The sequence below is a fragment of the Rhizophagus irregularis genome, chromosome 29, assembly GCF_026210795.1.
Source record: "Rhizophagus irregularis chromosome 29, complete sequence".
NCBI lineage: Eukaryota > Fungi > Glomeromycota > Glomeromycetes > Glomerales > Glomeraceae > Rhizophagus > Rhizophagus irregularis.
In genome coordinates this window covers 2,118,780-2,138,570 of record NC_089457.1, presented here as the reverse complement: position 1 = coordinate 2,138,570, position 19,791 = coordinate 2,118,780, and the positions used below count along the sequence as shown (strand labels likewise).

Genomic DNA, 19,791 nt, shown 5'->3' with positions numbered 1-19,791 from the left:
AATTTCCTTTAACTGCCCTATAAAAAAATTCTAGAAAATACTCCGATAAATGATCATTTTTCTAGTTTTTATTCCGAAGAAACTCAGACACGTGATCATTTTTTCTGAAAATTTTTTATAGGGCTAAAAAAAAATAAACAAGCGCGAATTAATATAATGTGTAAATAATTCGTTCGTCTTCTAAAAAAAGTAAAGGAAAATTAAAAAATTCCATAATGGTACTTTGGTGAAACATTTCTTCGGCGAAATTGCTTCGAATTGAACTTCGACGAAAAGTCCGGATACCGTCTCCCCTTAACAATTAGTAAAAATGAAAATGTGATATATATGAGATAAATATGAGATATTAATTCGGTATATTTTCTATTATTATTTTCTATTATTATTATAAGAAAAACAATATCATTAGAATAATCGATAAATTATTACTATGTGAATTACAAGAAAGCTCTTGATTATATCTTATGAATGTTGGAATGCTTGACTACGTAATTTTATTTTAAGACTTTATAGGAATTTGTAAATTTAGAAATTTGACTCCATTGTTTTCTTTAAGTAATTGAACTTAATCGTCTTTCTTTTTTAAATTGTAATTGTATTTTTATTTTTATTTTACCGGTCAGCCATTCTTTTCGGAAATAAACAAATTATAAGAAAATATTTCAAATACTAAATTTATTTCTCATATTAAAAATAGAATAGCTAGGAGCTTTCTTTGGGAATATTCTAGGGTTAGTATTACTTTTAATGAAAAACAAAAAGAAAAAAACCTGAGAAAAAATCAAATTTGGTTAAACAATGAATAATACATTGATATATTCATATTATATGAAATAACCGTAAACAATCAAATTTATCTTTTTATCACTTTTATCAGTACAAATTTGGATGTGGTTAATCATTGTGAAACAATTCGTGTGACGATAACTTTATTTAATTATCCATCAATGAATATATACACACGGTCATGAAATTTTCGCTTTGTTCCTATTTCTAAAAAAAGCATCATTATCTTTGGCCAATTTTTTTTTTTCTATAAAATGGGACGACGAATTGTATTTTTATGAATTTTTTTTTGAAATATTAAGTCTCAGTAATCAAAGATTCGAGACCAAACATTTCTTCTAGTATTCTTTTTTTTTAAAAAAAAAGTAATAATTAACGAACATGGCTCAAGAGTCTCTAGTTACTGATATTAGTGAATTAACTTTACAAGTCCGTTCTGAAAATAAAGAGGAATTGGACAACCTTTTAATTTTACTTGAAAAGAAAATTGATAATGATGAAATGCCAAAAGCGAACGAAATATTGCGATATCATGATTCAGATAAAAAAATCAAAAGACCTCCTAATTCAATTATTATTTATACCAATCAAATTGGCAAATTTGGTTTACTAAATATTATAAGAAATTTTTGTGAAAAACATGGAATTAATAAACAAAAATTAGTACCAATTTCAAAAAAACTCAGTAAAATCTTATGGGAAGATTTATCAAGCGAACATCAAAACTTTTTTGAAGAATTGGCATTAAAAGTTAATGTAGAACACAAAAAGTTATACCCGAATTACAAGTATGCGGTAAGAAAGAGAAAAGTCCGTACTACTTATAAACTATACGACTTTAAAACGGAAACAGATGATTCTTCTCTTCCTCTCGACGAACAAGTAGAAGAACACTATGAAGATTCGACGAGCTCATCAACAAAAGCAACAGAAAATAAATTAACAGAAAAACAAGATGAATTAGATGAATTAATTCTCGATAGTTCTGATGACGAGAATTAAATACTGTATTTGGCAATAGTAAGTATTTATTTTTAAACAATTTTGTTAATTATTTTTATTATCCTTTTATTGAACTTTTTTTCAATGACATTTTTTGGGCTAATTTAGTTTTTTTTTTATTTCGTTCGTTTTATATAGTTTTATATGGTGATGAAATTAATTTTTCATGATATCGAAATTCATTATTTCAAAATTTGTATAGTTTTAATTAATAAATTCTTATAATCTCATTGAATATCAAATAATAAATTCTTAAGACTATTAAGACTATTATATTACCTTTTTATTATCACTAACTTTATCCGCATTTATGACAGTTATTTAATGGCCTAACGCTTATCAAATATTGTTATATTTATCACGTAACAGTCGTAACACACAATATTAACTAGTCATATAACACTAGACAATTCTTTCGGCCCGATCGTTTGTTTTGTGCCACAATGATGATTAAAAGTTTTGATTTGTCGTATTTATATTGAAAACAGGTTGATATTCCATCAGTGTATTATGCATTATACTTCGTGTATATACAAATTTGAGTCTTTCGTTCGGATTTCTTCTCTCGTCAACTTAGTAATATTTCCTAAAATAAACCAACTTACTAACACGGTATTATTTCTCCAAAAAAAAATGAACGGAAGTCGTTATTAATACAAAATCCGAAATATACCGAATTTTTTTTAGGTTGCAAAACAATATGCTAAAAATATCGTATTTTTTTATTTAAAAAATGAAAACAAAAATTCTTAAAAAAAATTATAACAAAATGATTTAGAAATTATCAATCATTCATTCATTTTAGCATTTTTAACAATAAAAAATGGAATATATACAAAAGAAATAAAATTTTGTGTTATTTCTCAAATCATTATTCTCAGAGTACAGAACCTACTAAAAATGGTGAAAGATAATTATATTTTGTAATATTCTCGTAATATTCCTTTGTTATGAAAACATATTATAATTTAATCATTTCGTCCGTTATTGATTGTTTGATAAGTAAATAGTATTATTATTATTTATTCTTATCCAAATTTCATTGTTTACATTATATTATATGTTAATATTACGATTTTTCCAATTTTCCAATTTTTCCAATAGAATTATTTCTTTTATACAATGAAATTTGAAATTTATAATAAAAATTACAATGAAATTTGTTAATTAATAGTTACCAAATTTTAATAAATATGAATAAATATTAAAAAACATGACGAGATATAATATAATTAAACAATGAATGAAATGACACAACATTAATATATGAATTTCCAAATTTGGTAAAATTAAATTTTTGAAAGAAAGATTTATACCTTGGCATAATTTTTGTTCGTAAATATTACTCTCATCGGCCGTAACGAAAGTTAAAAGTAATCATTAGAAAAACAAAAAAAAAACGGAAATAAATGTGCGAGCGTATGATGATTTGTTCCAAAAATAAAATTATCTTAACTATAATTCTTTGTTTCAATATGATTTCTTTGAAGCCGCATTTTCGTAAGACATATTACAATTATGTCAACTAATATGATAAAAAAAATTATATTTAAACAACAGTCAGAAAAATTTATATTTAAACAGCGCCCTTCTCGAACATCAGCATTTCTTCTAAAAAGCAATCTATTGGTATCATCAAATCAAATCTTTTGACCTACCTCAGAGGTAGTCAAGATCAAAATTCTTGACCTCACTTTCCTTTAAGGAATAAAAATCAATAAATCCTCTGAGTCAAAGATCAAATTTTTGACATTCTTTTTAAAATTATAGATATCAAGAATCAGGATTAAACCCTCTAACATTTGATCCTCCCTTTTTTTTAAAAAAAAAAAGCTATTACCGTTTTGATATCAATCAAAAGTTAAGGTTAAATCCTTTACCATTACCTCTATAAATATCGAGGGTCAAGGACAACTCTTTTGCACTACTTCTTTCTTAAATTGGCCAACATTTCGAAATATCAATATCAATCAAGAGTTAAGGTCACTAATATTATCTCTACCTAGAGCCAAAGATCAACTCTGACGCTACTTCTTTATTAAAGAGAAGTACCAATCTATTAGTATCAAGAGTCAAGAAAGTCTTTTTGGCACCTCTATCTTTAAAAAAAGAAATAACAAATTTTTATAAATAGTATTAGGACATATTAACAATGACACAAGAATTGGATAAATGGGCTACACAAGCATATAATGAAAATAAAGATAACATGGAGGATGTGTTGAACTTACTTAGGATTGCAATCGATAATGATGAGATGCCAAAAGCAAAAGAGTTGTTGCAAGTAAACAAAAAAACCAAAAAAGGATCAAATCCGATCAAACGACCTTCAAATTCGAATATAATCTACACCAATCAACTGGCAAAGTTTGGTTTATTAGATATAATCAGGAGATTTTGTGATGATAATGGTATTAATAAACAAAAATTAGTACCAATTTCAAAAAAGATTAGTAATATTTTGTGGAAAGAATTGTCAACCGTACACCAGAAATTTTTCGAAGAATTAGCTTCAGAAGTTAAAAAGGAACATGAAGCGATGTATCCATCCTATAAATATCAGCCCAAAAGAAAACCAAATAATCACGATAAATTTAAACAATGGGATCATAATGAATCTAAAACAAAACCAATTGATTCAGTGGATTGTATTCCTTCTCCTATGAATAATACGCCTGTCTCTCGTCATGAAGAACTCGATGATGAACATCAAGAATATCGTGAAGACGAAGAACTTGATGATGAACAAATTCGTGAAGTTGAAGAAGAACCTGATGATGAAGATATTTACGAAGAGGAATCTGACGATGAAACTTACGAACCAACAGACGACTCTTTAACAGATAGTCCTCCAAAATTTCGGGAACCTACTCCGGCAACCCCTCTAAATTATGAAAAACCTTCATCATCATCCGAGCCATCATCCCCCTCTACTACCAATAATAATGATGATTATGATAATTAACAATAATTACACAATTACACATTTAATATTACCATTAGTAAATAGCAATTATATAGCATGGCATGTTTAAATTAATAGTTTTCAAAGTTATAGAGATATAGAGATAGAATAATAGAAATTATATTAAATAGAAATAATAGAAATTGATTCATACATTTCAATTAGATAAAACTTGTCCTAACATTCGCATTTTACCCCTGTATAAATAATCTAGTATACTGTTCTCATCATATGCATTAAATTTTCTATTTGCGAAATTATTTCCCCTATCAAGTAAAAAAAAAAAGAATAAATTTCCTTTTTTTTTCTTAATATATACCTATTTTTTTTGCTGCACCACATGTGGGCGTTTTTGTTTTACATTACATATTAACTGTCTAACTTTTGATTCCAAATCCAAATCACAAAGAATTTGACAAAAACCAGCCAGTCTGTAAGTCTGTACTGACTGCACTAACTGCACTAACCATATTAGGGGCAACGGAAACATTCAAACATTTGTGTGGTTAGTTCATGACGATAAATTCCTAAATTATTAACGGCATTGCCAATCAATCTCACTCGCATAATGTCATTATCCGGGACCGTCCAAATCGTATAATAACTTTAATCATTTTCAATAACATTATAACATATAACATATTTTATTTATAGGTAAAAAAATATATACATGATATTAAGATTAAAATGAAAAGGGAAATATAGAAAAAAGAAAGAAATATTTACTTCTAACTTGAAGTGAGAACTTCTGACATACTATCACTCCTTCTTCCCCCTTTACCACTTTTTTTGCCTTTTTTACTATTATTACTTTTATCGTTTTTCTCATTTCCATTTGTCTCATTATTATCCATTTCCTTACTGAAAAAAGAATAGCTTTTAAATGAAGGATATCCATCTTTTAAAGCTTGTCTCTTTATACGATAACAGCTTAAAAGTCCACATAAAATTAATAATAAAATTATAACTCCTACAATGGAGAAAGTGAGAATACAATAATTTGCACAATCTCTAGTTTGTCCATTATTTGAATAATACCAAAATACCCATCCTCGATTTCGATTTATAGGTACTGAGTATGTAATTTGAGATAGGGATAAAATTATAAGATTAATGAAGAAAAACCGTAATTGAGATGATTTAGTCATTATATACATATAATTTTTCATCTAAATTTTTAATTTTAAAGTCAATAAATAAATACATTTTATTCGCGCAACGAAAAAAACAATTATTTTGCTCAAATACTTACATTATAAAATATTATTATGTCCTTTTAATTAGTTTAAAAGAATTAAAAAGAAAAAGAAAAAAGAAAAAAAAACAGAACGAGGATAATTGCTTGGTTTATATAAGAGTATTTGATCACCATTGAATAACAAATAAAAATAATACAACAAATGTCATATGATCTTATTATGATAATACAAACATTTTGTCACATTTGGTAAGTTATTTCTATTTTAATATAAAATGGGCAATAATAAATGATTTAATCATTAAAATGATCAAAACTCCAGAATTCCGTCATTATTACAGACCGTGATTTTCAGATGCATTAATCAAAAATAATATAAAAAGAAATAAACTTACTAATACACTTTAGGAACAAATAAACCTGGTAAATTACTTTTTGGCATTGAAAATTAAGCATTTAGAATAGATTCCGATTTACAATGGTGATATCTTCCGAAAACGTATAATATATGAATGACGATCAATCACTTAATCCCGGCAGAAATATTTAATGTCAGTCGGAATTAATGATTCGGATGATTAGAAGATCCATTTAGAACTAAATTAATTTCTTTTTTTTTAGTCCGAAATATAAAATTAATCTATATGAACGTTCATCATAATTTTGGTGCTGTAAAGCTGTAAATAAGAATTTCACGCATAATCTAAATTAAATGTTCGGAGATTTTAACAAAATAATTACATATAAAAATAAATAAACGAATATATGATTATAAATACCTTAATAGGTGGTAGGATAGAAACGTTAATAATAATATTAATTTTTTTTTATTTTACAATCTTAGACTAATTTGAGTAAGGATAATAAATAATAAATAAATAAATAAATAAATAAAAATATAACAGGATTACGACGCTAAATAGGTCACTATCAGAACCACTTTAAGAAATTTTCTTTAAATTTTACAACTTAAACAATCTGAAATAACTAAAAAAAAGTTAATAAAAAATAAAAAAAAAACAATAAAATTGTAATAATGAAAATAAATTCACCTGATAATGATTTACTAATATAAGCTTCTGGATCTAAATTATTTTTTGATTTGATTTTTTCTTTTTTTCTAAAATTTTCACATTCTTTAATCTGAGAACGAATTCCGCTATGTTTACCCTTGTTGTCCTTATTACGTTCATTATTATCACTATCTTCGTTATCTTCATCTTCATGGTTTTTTATTTCATCATCTAATTTCTTTAATTTTTGACATAATTCTTTAGCAGTTGGTCGATTTTCTGCTTTACCATCCCAACATTTTGTAATTAAATCTACAAGTAATTTTGGTATATCTTCAGAAATTTCTGGTCTGACCCCATTATCACATATTGATAAAGCTAATAATTTATTATCTTGAATAATTTTATTATCATGTGTAGCTTTATTATATGGAATCTCTTCTGATATAAATTCATGCATTACTATTCCAAATGAGTAAATATCTGCTGCCTTTGTATATTTGTTTCCTCGTAAAACTTCTGGCGCCATATAACGTAATGCTCCAAATATTTCATTTTGTTTTCCATCTTTTTCTCGTTGACACATTCCTAAATCACTTATATATGAAGCGCTCCAAAATAATATATTTCCTGGATGAATGTCTCTATGAACTTTTCCAGCATTATGAATATCAGAAAGTCCTCTCGCGATCATATATAAATGCTCAATTTTTGATTCATAATCTAAATAATTTTCAGATTTATTTAAATATTCTCTCAAATTTCCATTTTCACAGAATTGTAAAACCATCATATATTTTCCTGAATCTTTATTTTTAGTTATCCCATAACATTGAATAACGTCCGTAAGATAAATATCGAGATGAGATTTAATCTACATAAAAAAAAAAATAGTTGATTTTTTTTAATAAAATACAAAATAATAGTATAAATAAAAATTCTAAATTGTTATTTCTATTTCAATTACCTCATTTAAAAATTCTGTAATCCTATCAAAAAAATCATCTAATTTCTTCAATGCAACTTTGATATTTGATCTCCTATTCCATTCTTTATTTTCAATGTCCCAATAACAAATGTACCCTTTGGGCCATTTGGCTTCATAAATTTCTCCAAATCCACCTTTGGCTTTAGGAGTAACCCCTTCAAAATCTTCAAAAGGTATCCACTCAAGACATTTCTTATGATATACAGCGTTAATCTGTGATTCTCTTATTAATTCATCAATTTCTTTATGTTCACTAGTCCAATTACTAAAATTTTCTTTAAATCTTTTAGCATTACAAGTTCGACACCATTTGCTTCCTGTACCAGGACTGTTACATTCTCCACACGTTCCATACGCATCTTTTCTTTTTTCCAAATCTTCTATTTTAACTATCTTTTTATTTTCAATAGTTTCCTCTAAATTAATAGAAGAAATTGTAACATGATACTTTTTTTTTAAAAAAAAAACAAAAAAAAAAAATTAAAAAAATAGTTGAAAATTATTATTACTTTAAAATATAAAAATTCAACGACAAAATTTTTTGTTTTATATTACCTGATAATTATCAAAATCAATCTCTTTCCATAAATTATTTGCCATAATAATTAATTTGAATAAATCACACCATAATCTTCATTCATTTCAAATAATGTTTACCTTATAATTAACGAAAAAGAAAAGTGAACTTTTTATTACAGTAAATAATTTGAATTTTTAAAGAATTAAGAATTTAAGAATATTTACGGAGTTCGGAGTTAGAATTTAATTTATACCATTATGCGTGATCCCTCGTACAAAATTTTAAATTGTTTCACCAATCAGGTTCAGATCATTTTTACCTATAATTCTGCTGAAATTTAAAAATTATTGGGACGAAGTAAGCATTTAGTCATAAAAAATTTTTATTATAAATACTTATATAAAGGAAAGAAAATTATTTAACAAAATAACTCTTATTTGAAAAGTTTATATTAGTTTAACTATTCCTACTTTTTTGACTTTAATCCTGAAATTAATTAAATGGCATTAAAAAAAAAAAAGAAAGGTCATTTCTTCATATAATTTAGTCATATCCGCATCTTCACCATCTTCCTTGCCTACTTTTCTTTAGCATCATCACATTTTTTAGGATAATAAATATACACAACATTAAGAATGCACGATATGCAAATCATACTAAATTTCGTTTCAAGAGTACCATGTGACCGATCTTCCTGAGCCATTACTGCAGGGATTTTTCACCTGTCGTCATCATAATTATTCTCGTCATCACCTTCTGAGTCATTCATCCTGTAGGAAATAATTTTTTTAAAAAATTTTTTTTGAGGCATCAAAATAACTTTAACATTATTGTTATTTATGCCTACTGTTTCAACCTCTGTTTGATTTGTTTTCTTGAAATTTATATACAATATAATTATATTCAGTCGATCTTAAAAGAAAGAACCATTCTTCATTGATTGCAAGATACTTACTATTTTCTCTGTCAGTCTTGTATATAGGGCAACTGCCATCTTCATCGTTTCTGATTGCACCCCAAATATGAACTTTAAAGGGATGTTTTACATTGGAGTAATTGCAGAATATTATTACAAAATATTTGAATCGTAGTTTTATCAAAAAATACACCTTTTTCCAATTATATAATTCATATAATTATAAACCTAAGACAATCGGTTTTCTTTTACTTTTTATGTCAAAAAAGGAACTCTCCTAAGACGAGTGAATATAATAAAACTAAGGTTTTTAAGTCATGACAAATAATACATCGAGTTCTGGATTTTTTCAAGTTATACCTTTATTTTACCAGCTATAGTAAAATGGTTGATTGTGCTTAACAATTATCCCAATTTAGCAGTGTTTTTAGGCGTCAATTTTCACGAGACTGATAACCTATAACTGATAATAATTTTACCATGAACTAACGTACCGTTTACAGATTTTTTACATTTTAGATTTTTTGCTGCCAAAGAAGTTTGACAGTATTTCTGTTTTTTTAATGGTATTTAATGTCATTTTAAAAGAAAAAACAGAAAAAATTTATTTTTGTATATTATTTTTTTTCATTTGTTTTCAAATATAAAACCAATTTGAAACAATTAATTTCAAATTGGAAAAATGCTCATGCTATTACTTTAAAATGAAATAACATTTACATTACCATTACCTTTGCTAGAAACCATACATAAAGATTATTTTATTAGAAGAATTTATTGTTATATATTGTATCTATAATGCATCAGGAAAAAAAGTTACATACACAAGTAAATAACATTATTAGAAAAATTAGAAAGATTATGCAACCTGTTTTATTATGAATTGCTTATTTTTGGATACAAAATATTTGTTCAATATTTATAGCAAAATCACACTAAATCTTAATAGCTTATGATCATTTAATTTGTTGTGTAATATTCTTTTCATTGTAAGTATTATTTAATTATAATTACATTTATAAAATTTTACAATTTGCTTATTTTTAATACTTACTTATTTTTGGTAAATATGGTAGTTATAATTAGTTATAAAATATTTAAATTAATTAGTGTAATTATAAAATATATAAATACTAAGATTTTGTAATTTCTGTTCTTAATCACTTTTTAAAATAAAATAATAAAACCCATCTTTTAAAATAGCAAAAAGAATTATTAAAATTAAAGATGTAAATATAATTAAATAAATAAATCCCTTTCTTAATTATAAATATAAATAAGTCCTTTTCAGAAATTTATAAAAAATAATGAAAAGAGGAAACTTTACAGAAACTTAACATTTTTAATCAATATAGAATTGATATTGTTAAGTTTATCTTAACGGTATTGTTTTGACATTATTTCAATATTAATTCAATATCAATTTAATATCAATGTAATATTGAAATAAAGTATTATTATTTTGATATCATATTAATATTGAATCAATATTAAATTAATATCAAAATGATATCAAAAAAATAATTGAAATGACATCAAAATTTATATCTTTAAGTTAAACTTAAATATATTATTTCGATGTTATTTCAATTATTATTTTAATATCATTTTGATACTATCTCAATATTATTTTGATGTTGAAATGATAATATTTTATTTCGATATTATATCGATATTAAATTGATATTGAATCAATATTAAAATGATATCAAATGATATCGTTTGAAAACTTGAAATTTCTGTAAAGAAATCCCTCAAATTAAAATTAATAAATTATTTTGAAAAAAAATTTCTAAGTTTAAAATATTAATCATAATAAAATCTAAACTAATTTTATTATTTTCTATCCAATATTTGCTAATAATTGTTTTTGATATTTCTTAAATTTTTTTAATATATTAATTATACCTACTTTTTAAATAATATTTAAAAATATAGCTTATACAATTAAATAAAATAAATAGAATTGAAAGTTCAGTTACTACTATATATTTTATTTAATAACTAAATGTTATTTGCTATATACAGTATATATATATTCTAATTTATTTTTTTAGATTATTATATTTAATTTTTATTATTTTATCAGTACTAAAAATTTGTTTATCGGTATTTTTAATAATAATAAAAATTTTAAAAAGAGTAATAAATTTTTTAATATATTTTTTGCTAATTTATTTTTAATATTATAAAAAAAGTAGATTTGTTTTTATATATTTATATATTGAAAAGTATGTTTATAATAATATATTTAAATATAATGATTTATTATAGGTAAAAAGGGATCACTTCTATTCATTTAATAAAATGTGTGTATTAACTCTTAAAAAAAAAAATAAATAAAAAGAGATTTTTGTAATTTAAATCTAAGTTTCTTTACAATCTTCAAAAATTGTAAATTTAATAATGATATAAAAATTATAATTTATAAATTTTTTATTATTTATATTTTTATTAGTGTTTTAACTTAAAACAAATAAAAATTATACTAATTTTTTTTTTGAAATAGATAATTCAATTGGATATAATAATAATCAATAAAAATATATATATAAATTCAATATAATATATTATATTAAAATATTTTGAGCTGTTTATATAAAGTATTAAAATAAATAACTAAAAATTCAAGTTAAATATTTTATTATTATTTTTTCAATTATTTTATAGTATTCTAATAAAACAGTAATTTTTTTTTTTAGTTTTTAATTTTATTTCAAAAGGTAACTATATTTAAAAATTTTTTTTATATCTTAAAAGAAAAAAAATACAAGTATTAGTAATATTTAATATTTTGAAAATACAAATATTGCAATATAATATATTGTAATTAACTAAATTTTATTTATTTAAAAAGATTATTATAAATTTATTAATAAATAAAATTTGAATTAAAGGACTGTTATAAGAATATTAAAAGATATTCTTATTCTTATTAATTATTATTTAAACTAAAGTATTATTATAAAAATAACTAGAAGATGCATTTACTTAAATAATTTAAGATAATTATAATATTAAAAAAAATAATGCTTAATTTCAAATGTATTTAAAATGATTTTTAATTTTTTTTTAAATACATAATCATTTTTGAAACTATGCATGTAGTTTAACTAAATAACTGTTATATTTAAATTAAAAGATTTTTATAAAGAAAACTTATTCTTTTTGCTAAAATAAATATTTATAAAAATAGTTTTTAGAGCTATTTCTAAATATAATTTTAATAATCTGTAATTTTATATTTAATATTTTAAAAATTAAAAAGCAAAAAATCAGATTAGTAAATAATATATAAATTTTTATAAAAGAAAAATTTTATTTTAATTATTGATTATATACTATAAAGTTTAAAAAAATAATTTAAAGCTTATTAGATTTACTATAATAAAATATATTAAATAGTAGTATTTTCATAATTTTAACTTCAATATGTAATGATAAATTATTTTTAAAAATCTTTTAATTTATTAAAGTTAAAGATATAAAAGTATTGCCATTTAATATATTTCATCATAATAAATCTAATGATCTATTTTTAATTTATTCATTTATAATTAATATTGATATTTTGTTTATTTATTTTATAAGGGGCATGCCAGAAATCAGCTGATTTCTCTCAATTAGTAGCCTTAACCCCCCACCCCTACCTGATTGAAATCTGATTGGCTAAAAAAATTATTATTATTGAATATTAAATATTATACATAATAATTAGTATTATATAATTATTTTGGCTTCTAGTGATTCAATTTGAACAAACTTTTTTTTGTTTTGTAAAGCTAGATTTATAGAACTAAATGAGTGCTATAAATTAAAAAAAAGTTTATTAAAATTGGATCACTAGAAGTCAAGATAATTGCATTATAATAATTATTATAATGTAAATACAAATATCTTGGCTTCTAGTGATTCAATTTGGACAAACTTTTTTTTATTTTGTAAAGCTAGATTTATAGAACTAAATGAGATCTATAAATTTAAAAAAAAAGTTTATTAAAATTGGATCACTAGAAGTCAAGATAATTGCATTATAATAATTATATAAAAATAATTAAATTACTTACATTTATATTTAGATATATAAATGTCACGTGATATATATAGACCTGATCTGAAGCTTGACTCCCCCCACCCCCTTTCAAATCAGCTGATTTCTGGCACGTGCAATTTCATTAATATTATGATATCACTTATCATATAATTAATATAATTACATATAATTAATAAAAATAAGTATATATTATTATACTTTTCGTCAAAATGACAAAATACTAATTAAATTTATTTTGACAGACGTAATGTATTTTGACAGACGTAATTAATTCATAGTAATTTTATAATAAATAATGAATTGGTCCGTTCGCCAAAATACAACGTAATTAATTAGCGGAGAAGTATATATATTATATAATTCTGAAATTAAATAATCTTTTTTTATTATAAAGTTATTTAATTTTGAATTATATATATTTTTTTAAATAAATATAATATATCACAAAAAAAGAGAAGACATAATAGTATTATTAAAAAAAAATTGTTAAAAATTACTGTAGTTTAAAATAATGGCAATTTCTATTTGTATACAGAATGTTTAAACACAGGTCATATTAGTAGATTAAAAACGGCATTCAAAACCTTCTTTAATGCCTTAAGTAAACTTGCAGAGCAGGTGAAAATACATATATTTATCTGTAATATAATAAGAATAAAAAGTAAAAGAGTATAATGTCGGTAGCATTCAATTTCAAATTAAAAAATAAAAAATTAGTCTATTAAAAATTATATTTATATGACCCGTGTACAAACACCCCATGTAACCTTAGAAATTTTCTAAAATAATTTATATAATTAATATTTATAATACTTAATAAATTGTTTATTATTTTAAAGTATTAAGTAATTTTAGTAATATTAAATGTTTTTTTATTATATTTATTAAATTTTTATTGCAAAAGTTTATAAGTTGCTTATTTTTAGAATTATAACAATTGGAATTATTTATTTTTAAAAGTTATTTAATTTCAAAATTATATCATAGATTATAATCTATTTTAGCAATTAATTTTTTTAACTAATTTATTATTTTTATACCTATACTTACAAATAGAAGGCAATATTTTTGTATTTAATTAAACAAAATATTTAAATATTAAATTTTTAAATTAATTTTTAATATATAAAATAATAAATTATTTTATTATCTATTGATTATAGAAAGTTTTATTAGATTTGTTATAATAATATTTATTAAATAGTAGTATTTTATATTTTTAATTTTAATAGACAAAAAGTTATTGGCATTTTTTAATTTATAAATTTTTAAAAATATTATTTTTATTATCTTATGCCTATTCTACTCTTATCAGTACCTGATATGTGTAAGATATATGCAGAATAACATACATTTATACTGTAGTATACTTATAGTCAAATAATTTAACCTAATAAATATTATAATTATTTTATTTTACTTATAGTATTATAATTTATAAGTGCAACAACTATGTAAATAATTTCCATTCTAATGGTATATTTAGTTTGAAAAGCAATATTATTTTTAGATTATATTGTAAATTGCCAAATTATAATATTTTGGTAAGATTTACACAAAATTGAATCATTTTTACTAAAAAGAGTTTTATTAAAGTTTTTATAAAAAACTTTTTGCATGCTGTTAATTTAGATAATCTCGTCCAATTGATAATCGCATAATTAGCACGAACATCGTTCGCATTACTAATCAGAGATCAGCCAATGTATAAGGTAAATCGCGTGACGTTTTGGTCATTATACATGGAAAAGCGCATTAAATGGGCGCATTTTTGTCTTATAAAGATACTTGATTAGGTAGCATTGAAAAATTTTTCATAAAAATCAGAATATGGTTGGTTATTTAGAAGTAAAGAGAACAATAGAAAATTTTGTTTATTCTTTTGATTTAAAATCGTTAATTGAATTAAAAAAATGATCTTTTTTTTTATTTCTAAAATTGATTTTATTTTTTCCCCACATTGCGTTCTTAAGTTAATCGACTGTTTGACATTTTTGCAACACCTGTGATAATTTCTTTAAAATAGAGAGAATATAGGTATAAAATCCATTGTTCTTGAATTAAAACTTTAATTTCTCAACAATATGATGATAAGTAAATATCAGGATTGACGTTAAATCTTTTTTTAAATTTCACAAACTTGCACCTATAACTTTACTAAATAAGGTAAAGAAATTCCTTGTTCTTAAAAAAACAAAGAAACACTCTCAAAAAAAGGTAGAATTTAATGCGTGAGTCATGTAATTTCACGAGCGTTATGAAGAAAAGATTATGTGTGAATTTTGTACATGTGCATCACAGAATGTCACCTGCTCAATCCCATTGTTATGATGATAAATATCCTGAATTCCCCACAAAACAAATAAATTCACTTGTCAATAAACAAACCATTTTTTTTTGTTTATTTGGTTTTTTTTTTTAAAAAAAAATAAACAAAAAAAATTTATCACTTTTTTTTGTGCGCGATTAGAACACATCCGTAAAGTAAATATCCCGTGAAATTCTCATCATGTTCGAAGTCTTTAAAAGAAGAAACAGTGATGCAAGTCGACGTAGGATTCGCATAGGTAACGAAACAAAACAAGTGTATGAAGATGAATGTCGACGATTAATAAATGTTGTAGAACATTTAACAGAACAACGTAAAGAATCAGTAGAGATTATACGATTAGTAAATAAAGGTTTAAGTGATTTAATAGGTAGTTTACAAAAAAAGCATCCGAAAAATGATAATGTTACACCAATTCCTGATGAATTACTAAATACTGTATCAACTCAATTATTAAATTCAATTCAAGCTCAAAATTCAGTTCAAGCTCAACTTGATGGTGAATTATTAGATGAAGAAGATGATACATTTGTTGGAGACAATGAAGCTAATGAAGGAAGTTCCGTTAAGAAACATGATGATGATGGATTAAAAACTGAACTGGTTATATTACAAAGTCAAATGAATAGATTAAGAACTGAACAAGATAAATTAACTACATATAAACAGCATAAGAATACTAACGGTAATGGAGAATCAAGTAATCATGTTCATAAAAGAAGATCTACTGGTTTAAATGATTCATTTAACTTTTCAAAAGATAGTCTGCCTGAAAGTGATTATAGTGGGATCAATACCAGTAAAGATGATGATGCTTACGAGACAATAAAGAAACAGGAGAAAGAAATTCAAAAACTTCGTAAAAAGGTTAAAATTTACGAAGATCAAGTTAATGAGTATTCTTCTTCCGTAAACGGTACGATGAATGAGGGTCACATGAACGGATCAACTAGCGGAATAAAAGATGAAATTAAAAAATTACAACGATTGTTCCATACGTTCACGAACGTATCAAGTGATGAAATTGAAATTAATCAAGACTCGTCAAATGAGTTGTTAGAATCATATCAATTAGGATCATTCCAAGATAATTCAAAATCAAGAATGCGCTTGTCCGCAGCATTAGAAGCAAAAATTACGTCTCTACTTAATGAACAAGTCGAAGGTTATTTTACAGTGAAGGATACGTATTTGGAAGACGATTATGATGACAATAATCTTGAATATGATTTGGTGAATACCACCGAAAAATTGTTTGAATTATTAAATAAGTTTGCAGGTGCTCGTGCGAATGGAGACGAATCTCTCAGAAAAACATGTACTAAACTTCGTTCTTTAATCTACTCATCATTAAGTACCTCCTCCTTTTCAACTTTTGAAAATGGTACACATCCATTTATCAATTCATTAGTATCACAACTCTTAAAATCCATGGAAGGATATCGTACACTTCCTACTGCAGAATCATCACATGTTAAAGAGGAAGCAAAACAAATTATATTAAGATTTATTTCTCTAATTTATTTTAAATTAAAATCCTTAGAACCTCAACCAAAATTAGTTTATTATGATCAGGGTACAAATGTTGATGAACATAGTATGAAAGGTGCTTGGGATAAAATAGATGTATCAAATCAAATAGTAGATATTTGTTATTTCCCTGCCGTCATAAAAAATAATAATACAATTAGTAAAGCTCAAATATTATCTCGCCACCGTTAATTAGAAGCCAACTTAATCGACAAAAAAAAAATTGTATATACTTTGAAACATTGTATTGATTAGATTAAGGAACACGTGACTACAATATAAACTCATATTTGTAAAAAAAAATCAAAAAATAAAAATAAAATGTAAATTTATTTATTTATTTATATAATTTAAAAGTAAAAATGTTACGAGGTCTCAATAATATCCAACATAATTAAACAACTAATTACTAAAAGAATTTCTAAATCACGATGTTGTTTAACATTCTGCCAAGCTTTCTCAAGAATTTGTAGATCACCAATCATATCCCAGTTTTCACTTTTCCTCTTCAGAGTAGCCACAAGTTCTTTCTTTTTCTTTTTGCCAATTCCGCTACTACTAGTATAAGGAGGTACTTCATATTCGATTAATTCACATATTAAATCGGAATCTTTTGCACCAAGTGAGGTTGGTTTCCATCTGTAATCTTTTTCTTCAAAATTAAAATGCCATGTATTACTAAGTGCACCCGTTCTACGTAATTTGGTTTCTAAATGAGGAGTATGAATGGTGATTATTGGTTCTCCTACCGATGAGATACGGGTTGCTTCTCCTATTATATAATCATTATATAATTGTTTAAGCGTGCATTGATATGGTGAGTTCTTTGATTTTATTATTTGTTTAGAATATATTTCATGTAATATTTGTTGTTGTTCACCACTTAACATTACAGGTTTATCTATATCTTTTTCATTTTTATTATTATCTTCAATAATTTCCAGTTTTTCCGTTTCTGGATTAATAATAAATTCTTTTGGAACAGTAATAGGATGAAGTATTTCAATATCGTTCGAATTTGGTGAAGTACGTACAACAACATAGTTTAACGCTTTATTAAACATAAATAAATCATTTTCTTTAAATTGATTTTCTTCTAGTGGTGCCAATTCTGGAATAATCTTATTATCACCAGGTATTGATATAGGGTCTATAGTCGTGCTTGTTGTGGTGCTTGCAGTTGCAGTTGTTTTGTGTTGTTTTTCTGTGGCGGATGTTGCCTGTTTTTTACTTCCAAAAAATTTTAACATATTTGTAATGTACAAAACTAAAACTTCTTTAATAAAAGTTCAATCAACAATTATTAAAAGAAGAAAGAATGTTCTCAGGAAATTTACTGAGGACTGACATTTCTCCTTTATATAAGATTAACTCGTGGTCCATCACGTGTGCTACACACATTTTTATGTGTTGCACTTTATTTATATTATACTGATCACATGTACTAATGAATAACTTTTGAATTTCACATGACATTTGAATTCTACCCTTATGTACTTTTGGCCGAAGTTATGCATTAACTGTGTAGCGTTAAACATAAGCACTCATAGTAAAATATCTTAACGTAAATTCGAAAGTTTTATTGCTTACATTGAAATAAAGATATCTTTTTTTATCGGAAAAAAGTATTATCAAAGATAAATATATTTAACCTATCCATCGAGCAAATTATTTTAAAATATTAAATGAATAAAATTATTTCCTTATCTTAATGGCATTTATCGGATCCCAAAGTAATAATTAAAGAAATTTGCGAATTTTAATGAATAAGGATGATACAAATTTTTTTATATTCTGGATATCTCATTCATTTAACATAAAGTTTGGTTGAACAAGTTCACCATACATTGGTAAAATTCTCTAAATTGATAAGTTTATTGCATGAGTACACGAATAATTCGTTGGTATTATCACAGAACAAAGTATAAATTATTCATGACAAGATGAAAATAAAAAATAAAAGTTCAAGATTTTTCTGTGGAGATGTCATAAACTTAATGTCACGTTCTGTCAATATCATTAAAGAGTTAGTATCAAATTACAATACCATGACAGCGATCGCGATCGATGAAAGTGAATAAGATTTGTTACCTTAAATATATAATACTGAGTAACTTCTTTAATTGTATAGGTACATTAGGAATCAAACTCATTATAATGTCGACCAGATAAACTTCGACAATCCGGTGCATATAATAAACAACATTTCTTTTGATAAATATTATAAATAATACTTTAATATTAGCAAGTGATACCAAACATAAGCACAGAATTTCTAAATTTTTAAGATTTGGATGATTCTAGTCAAATCCTAAAGAGAGTCAGCCGCATGTCTGGTAACTAGATTATTTCATGATATTACGACCAAAAGCTTCTTACCTTTGAGAATCTTTTCATTATTCTCATTTATGCGTCTCATGATACAACCACTTCTCCTGAATTCAGTTAGGCTATATTCATTGGTTGGTAAAATTGTGTTATGAAACCAAT

General features: G+C 24.1%; 6 protein-coding genes across 6 annotated transcripts; 3 read left to right on the top strand and 3 right to left on the bottom strand.

Moving 5' to 3' along the window:
* The first annotated feature begins 963 nt into the window (after positions 1–963).
* On the top strand, positions 964–2,075 carry OCT59_019813 (uncharacterized protein). The gene is made up of 2 exons (XM_025330368.2): positions 964–1,806; positions 1,927–2,075. Exon 1 carries the CDS (start codon positions 1,168–1,170, stop codon positions 1,786–1,788), a length of 621 nt encoding a protein of 206 aa, XP_025178539.1. The 5' UTR covers positions 964–1,167; the 3' UTR covers positions 1,789–1,806; positions 1,927–2,075.
* A 1,865-nt stretch (positions 2,076–3,940) lies between these two features.
* On the top strand, positions 3,941–4,753 carry OCT59_019812 (uncharacterized protein; the record flags this gene model as incomplete). Its single annotated transcript, XM_025310810.1, has 1 exon — positions 3,941–4,753. The coding sequence occupies one exon, from the start codon at positions 3,941–3,943 to the stop codon at positions 4,751–4,753; it is 813 nt and encodes a 270-aa protein (XP_025178540.1).
* A 606-nt stretch (positions 4,754–5,359) lies between these two features.
* Positions 5,360–6,049, bottom strand: OCT59_019811 (uncharacterized protein). The gene is made up of 2 exons (XM_025317281.2): positions 6,006–6,049; positions 5,360–5,922 (listed from the first exon to the last, which is right to left on the bottom strand). The coding sequence occupies exon 2, from the start codon at positions 5,920–5,922 to the stop codon at positions 5,482–5,484; it is 441 nt and encodes a 146-aa protein (XP_025178541.1). The 5' UTR covers positions 6,006–6,049; the 3' UTR covers positions 5,360–5,481.
* An 857-nt stretch (positions 6,050–6,906) lies between these two features.
* On the bottom strand, positions 6,907–8,552 carry OCT59_019810 (uncharacterized protein; the record flags this gene model as incomplete). Its single annotated transcript, XM_025333400.2, has 4 exons — positions 6,907–6,938; positions 7,004–7,838; positions 7,932–8,399; positions 8,508–8,552. 4 exons carry the CDS (start codon positions 8,550–8,552, stop codon positions 6,907–6,909), a joined length of 1,380 nt encoding a protein of 459 aa, XP_025178542.1.
* A 7,289-nt stretch (positions 8,553–15,841) lies between these two features.
* Positions 15,842–17,653, top strand: OCT59_019809 (uncharacterized protein). Its single transcript, XM_025317282.2, has one exon. It carries the CDS (start codon positions 15,952–15,954, stop codon positions 17,491–17,493), a length of 1,542 nt encoding a protein of 513 aa, XP_025178543.1. The 5' UTR covers positions 15,842–15,951; the 3' UTR covers positions 17,494–17,653.
* On the bottom strand, positions 17,594–18,627 carry OCT59_019808 (uncharacterized protein). Its single transcript, XM_025317283.2, has one exon. It carries the CDS (start codon positions 18,549–18,551, stop codon positions 17,667–17,669), a length of 885 nt encoding a protein of 294 aa, XP_025178544.1. The 5' UTR covers positions 18,552–18,627; the 3' UTR covers positions 17,594–17,666.
* Between the last annotated feature and the right edge of the window lie 1,164 nt (positions 18,628–19,791).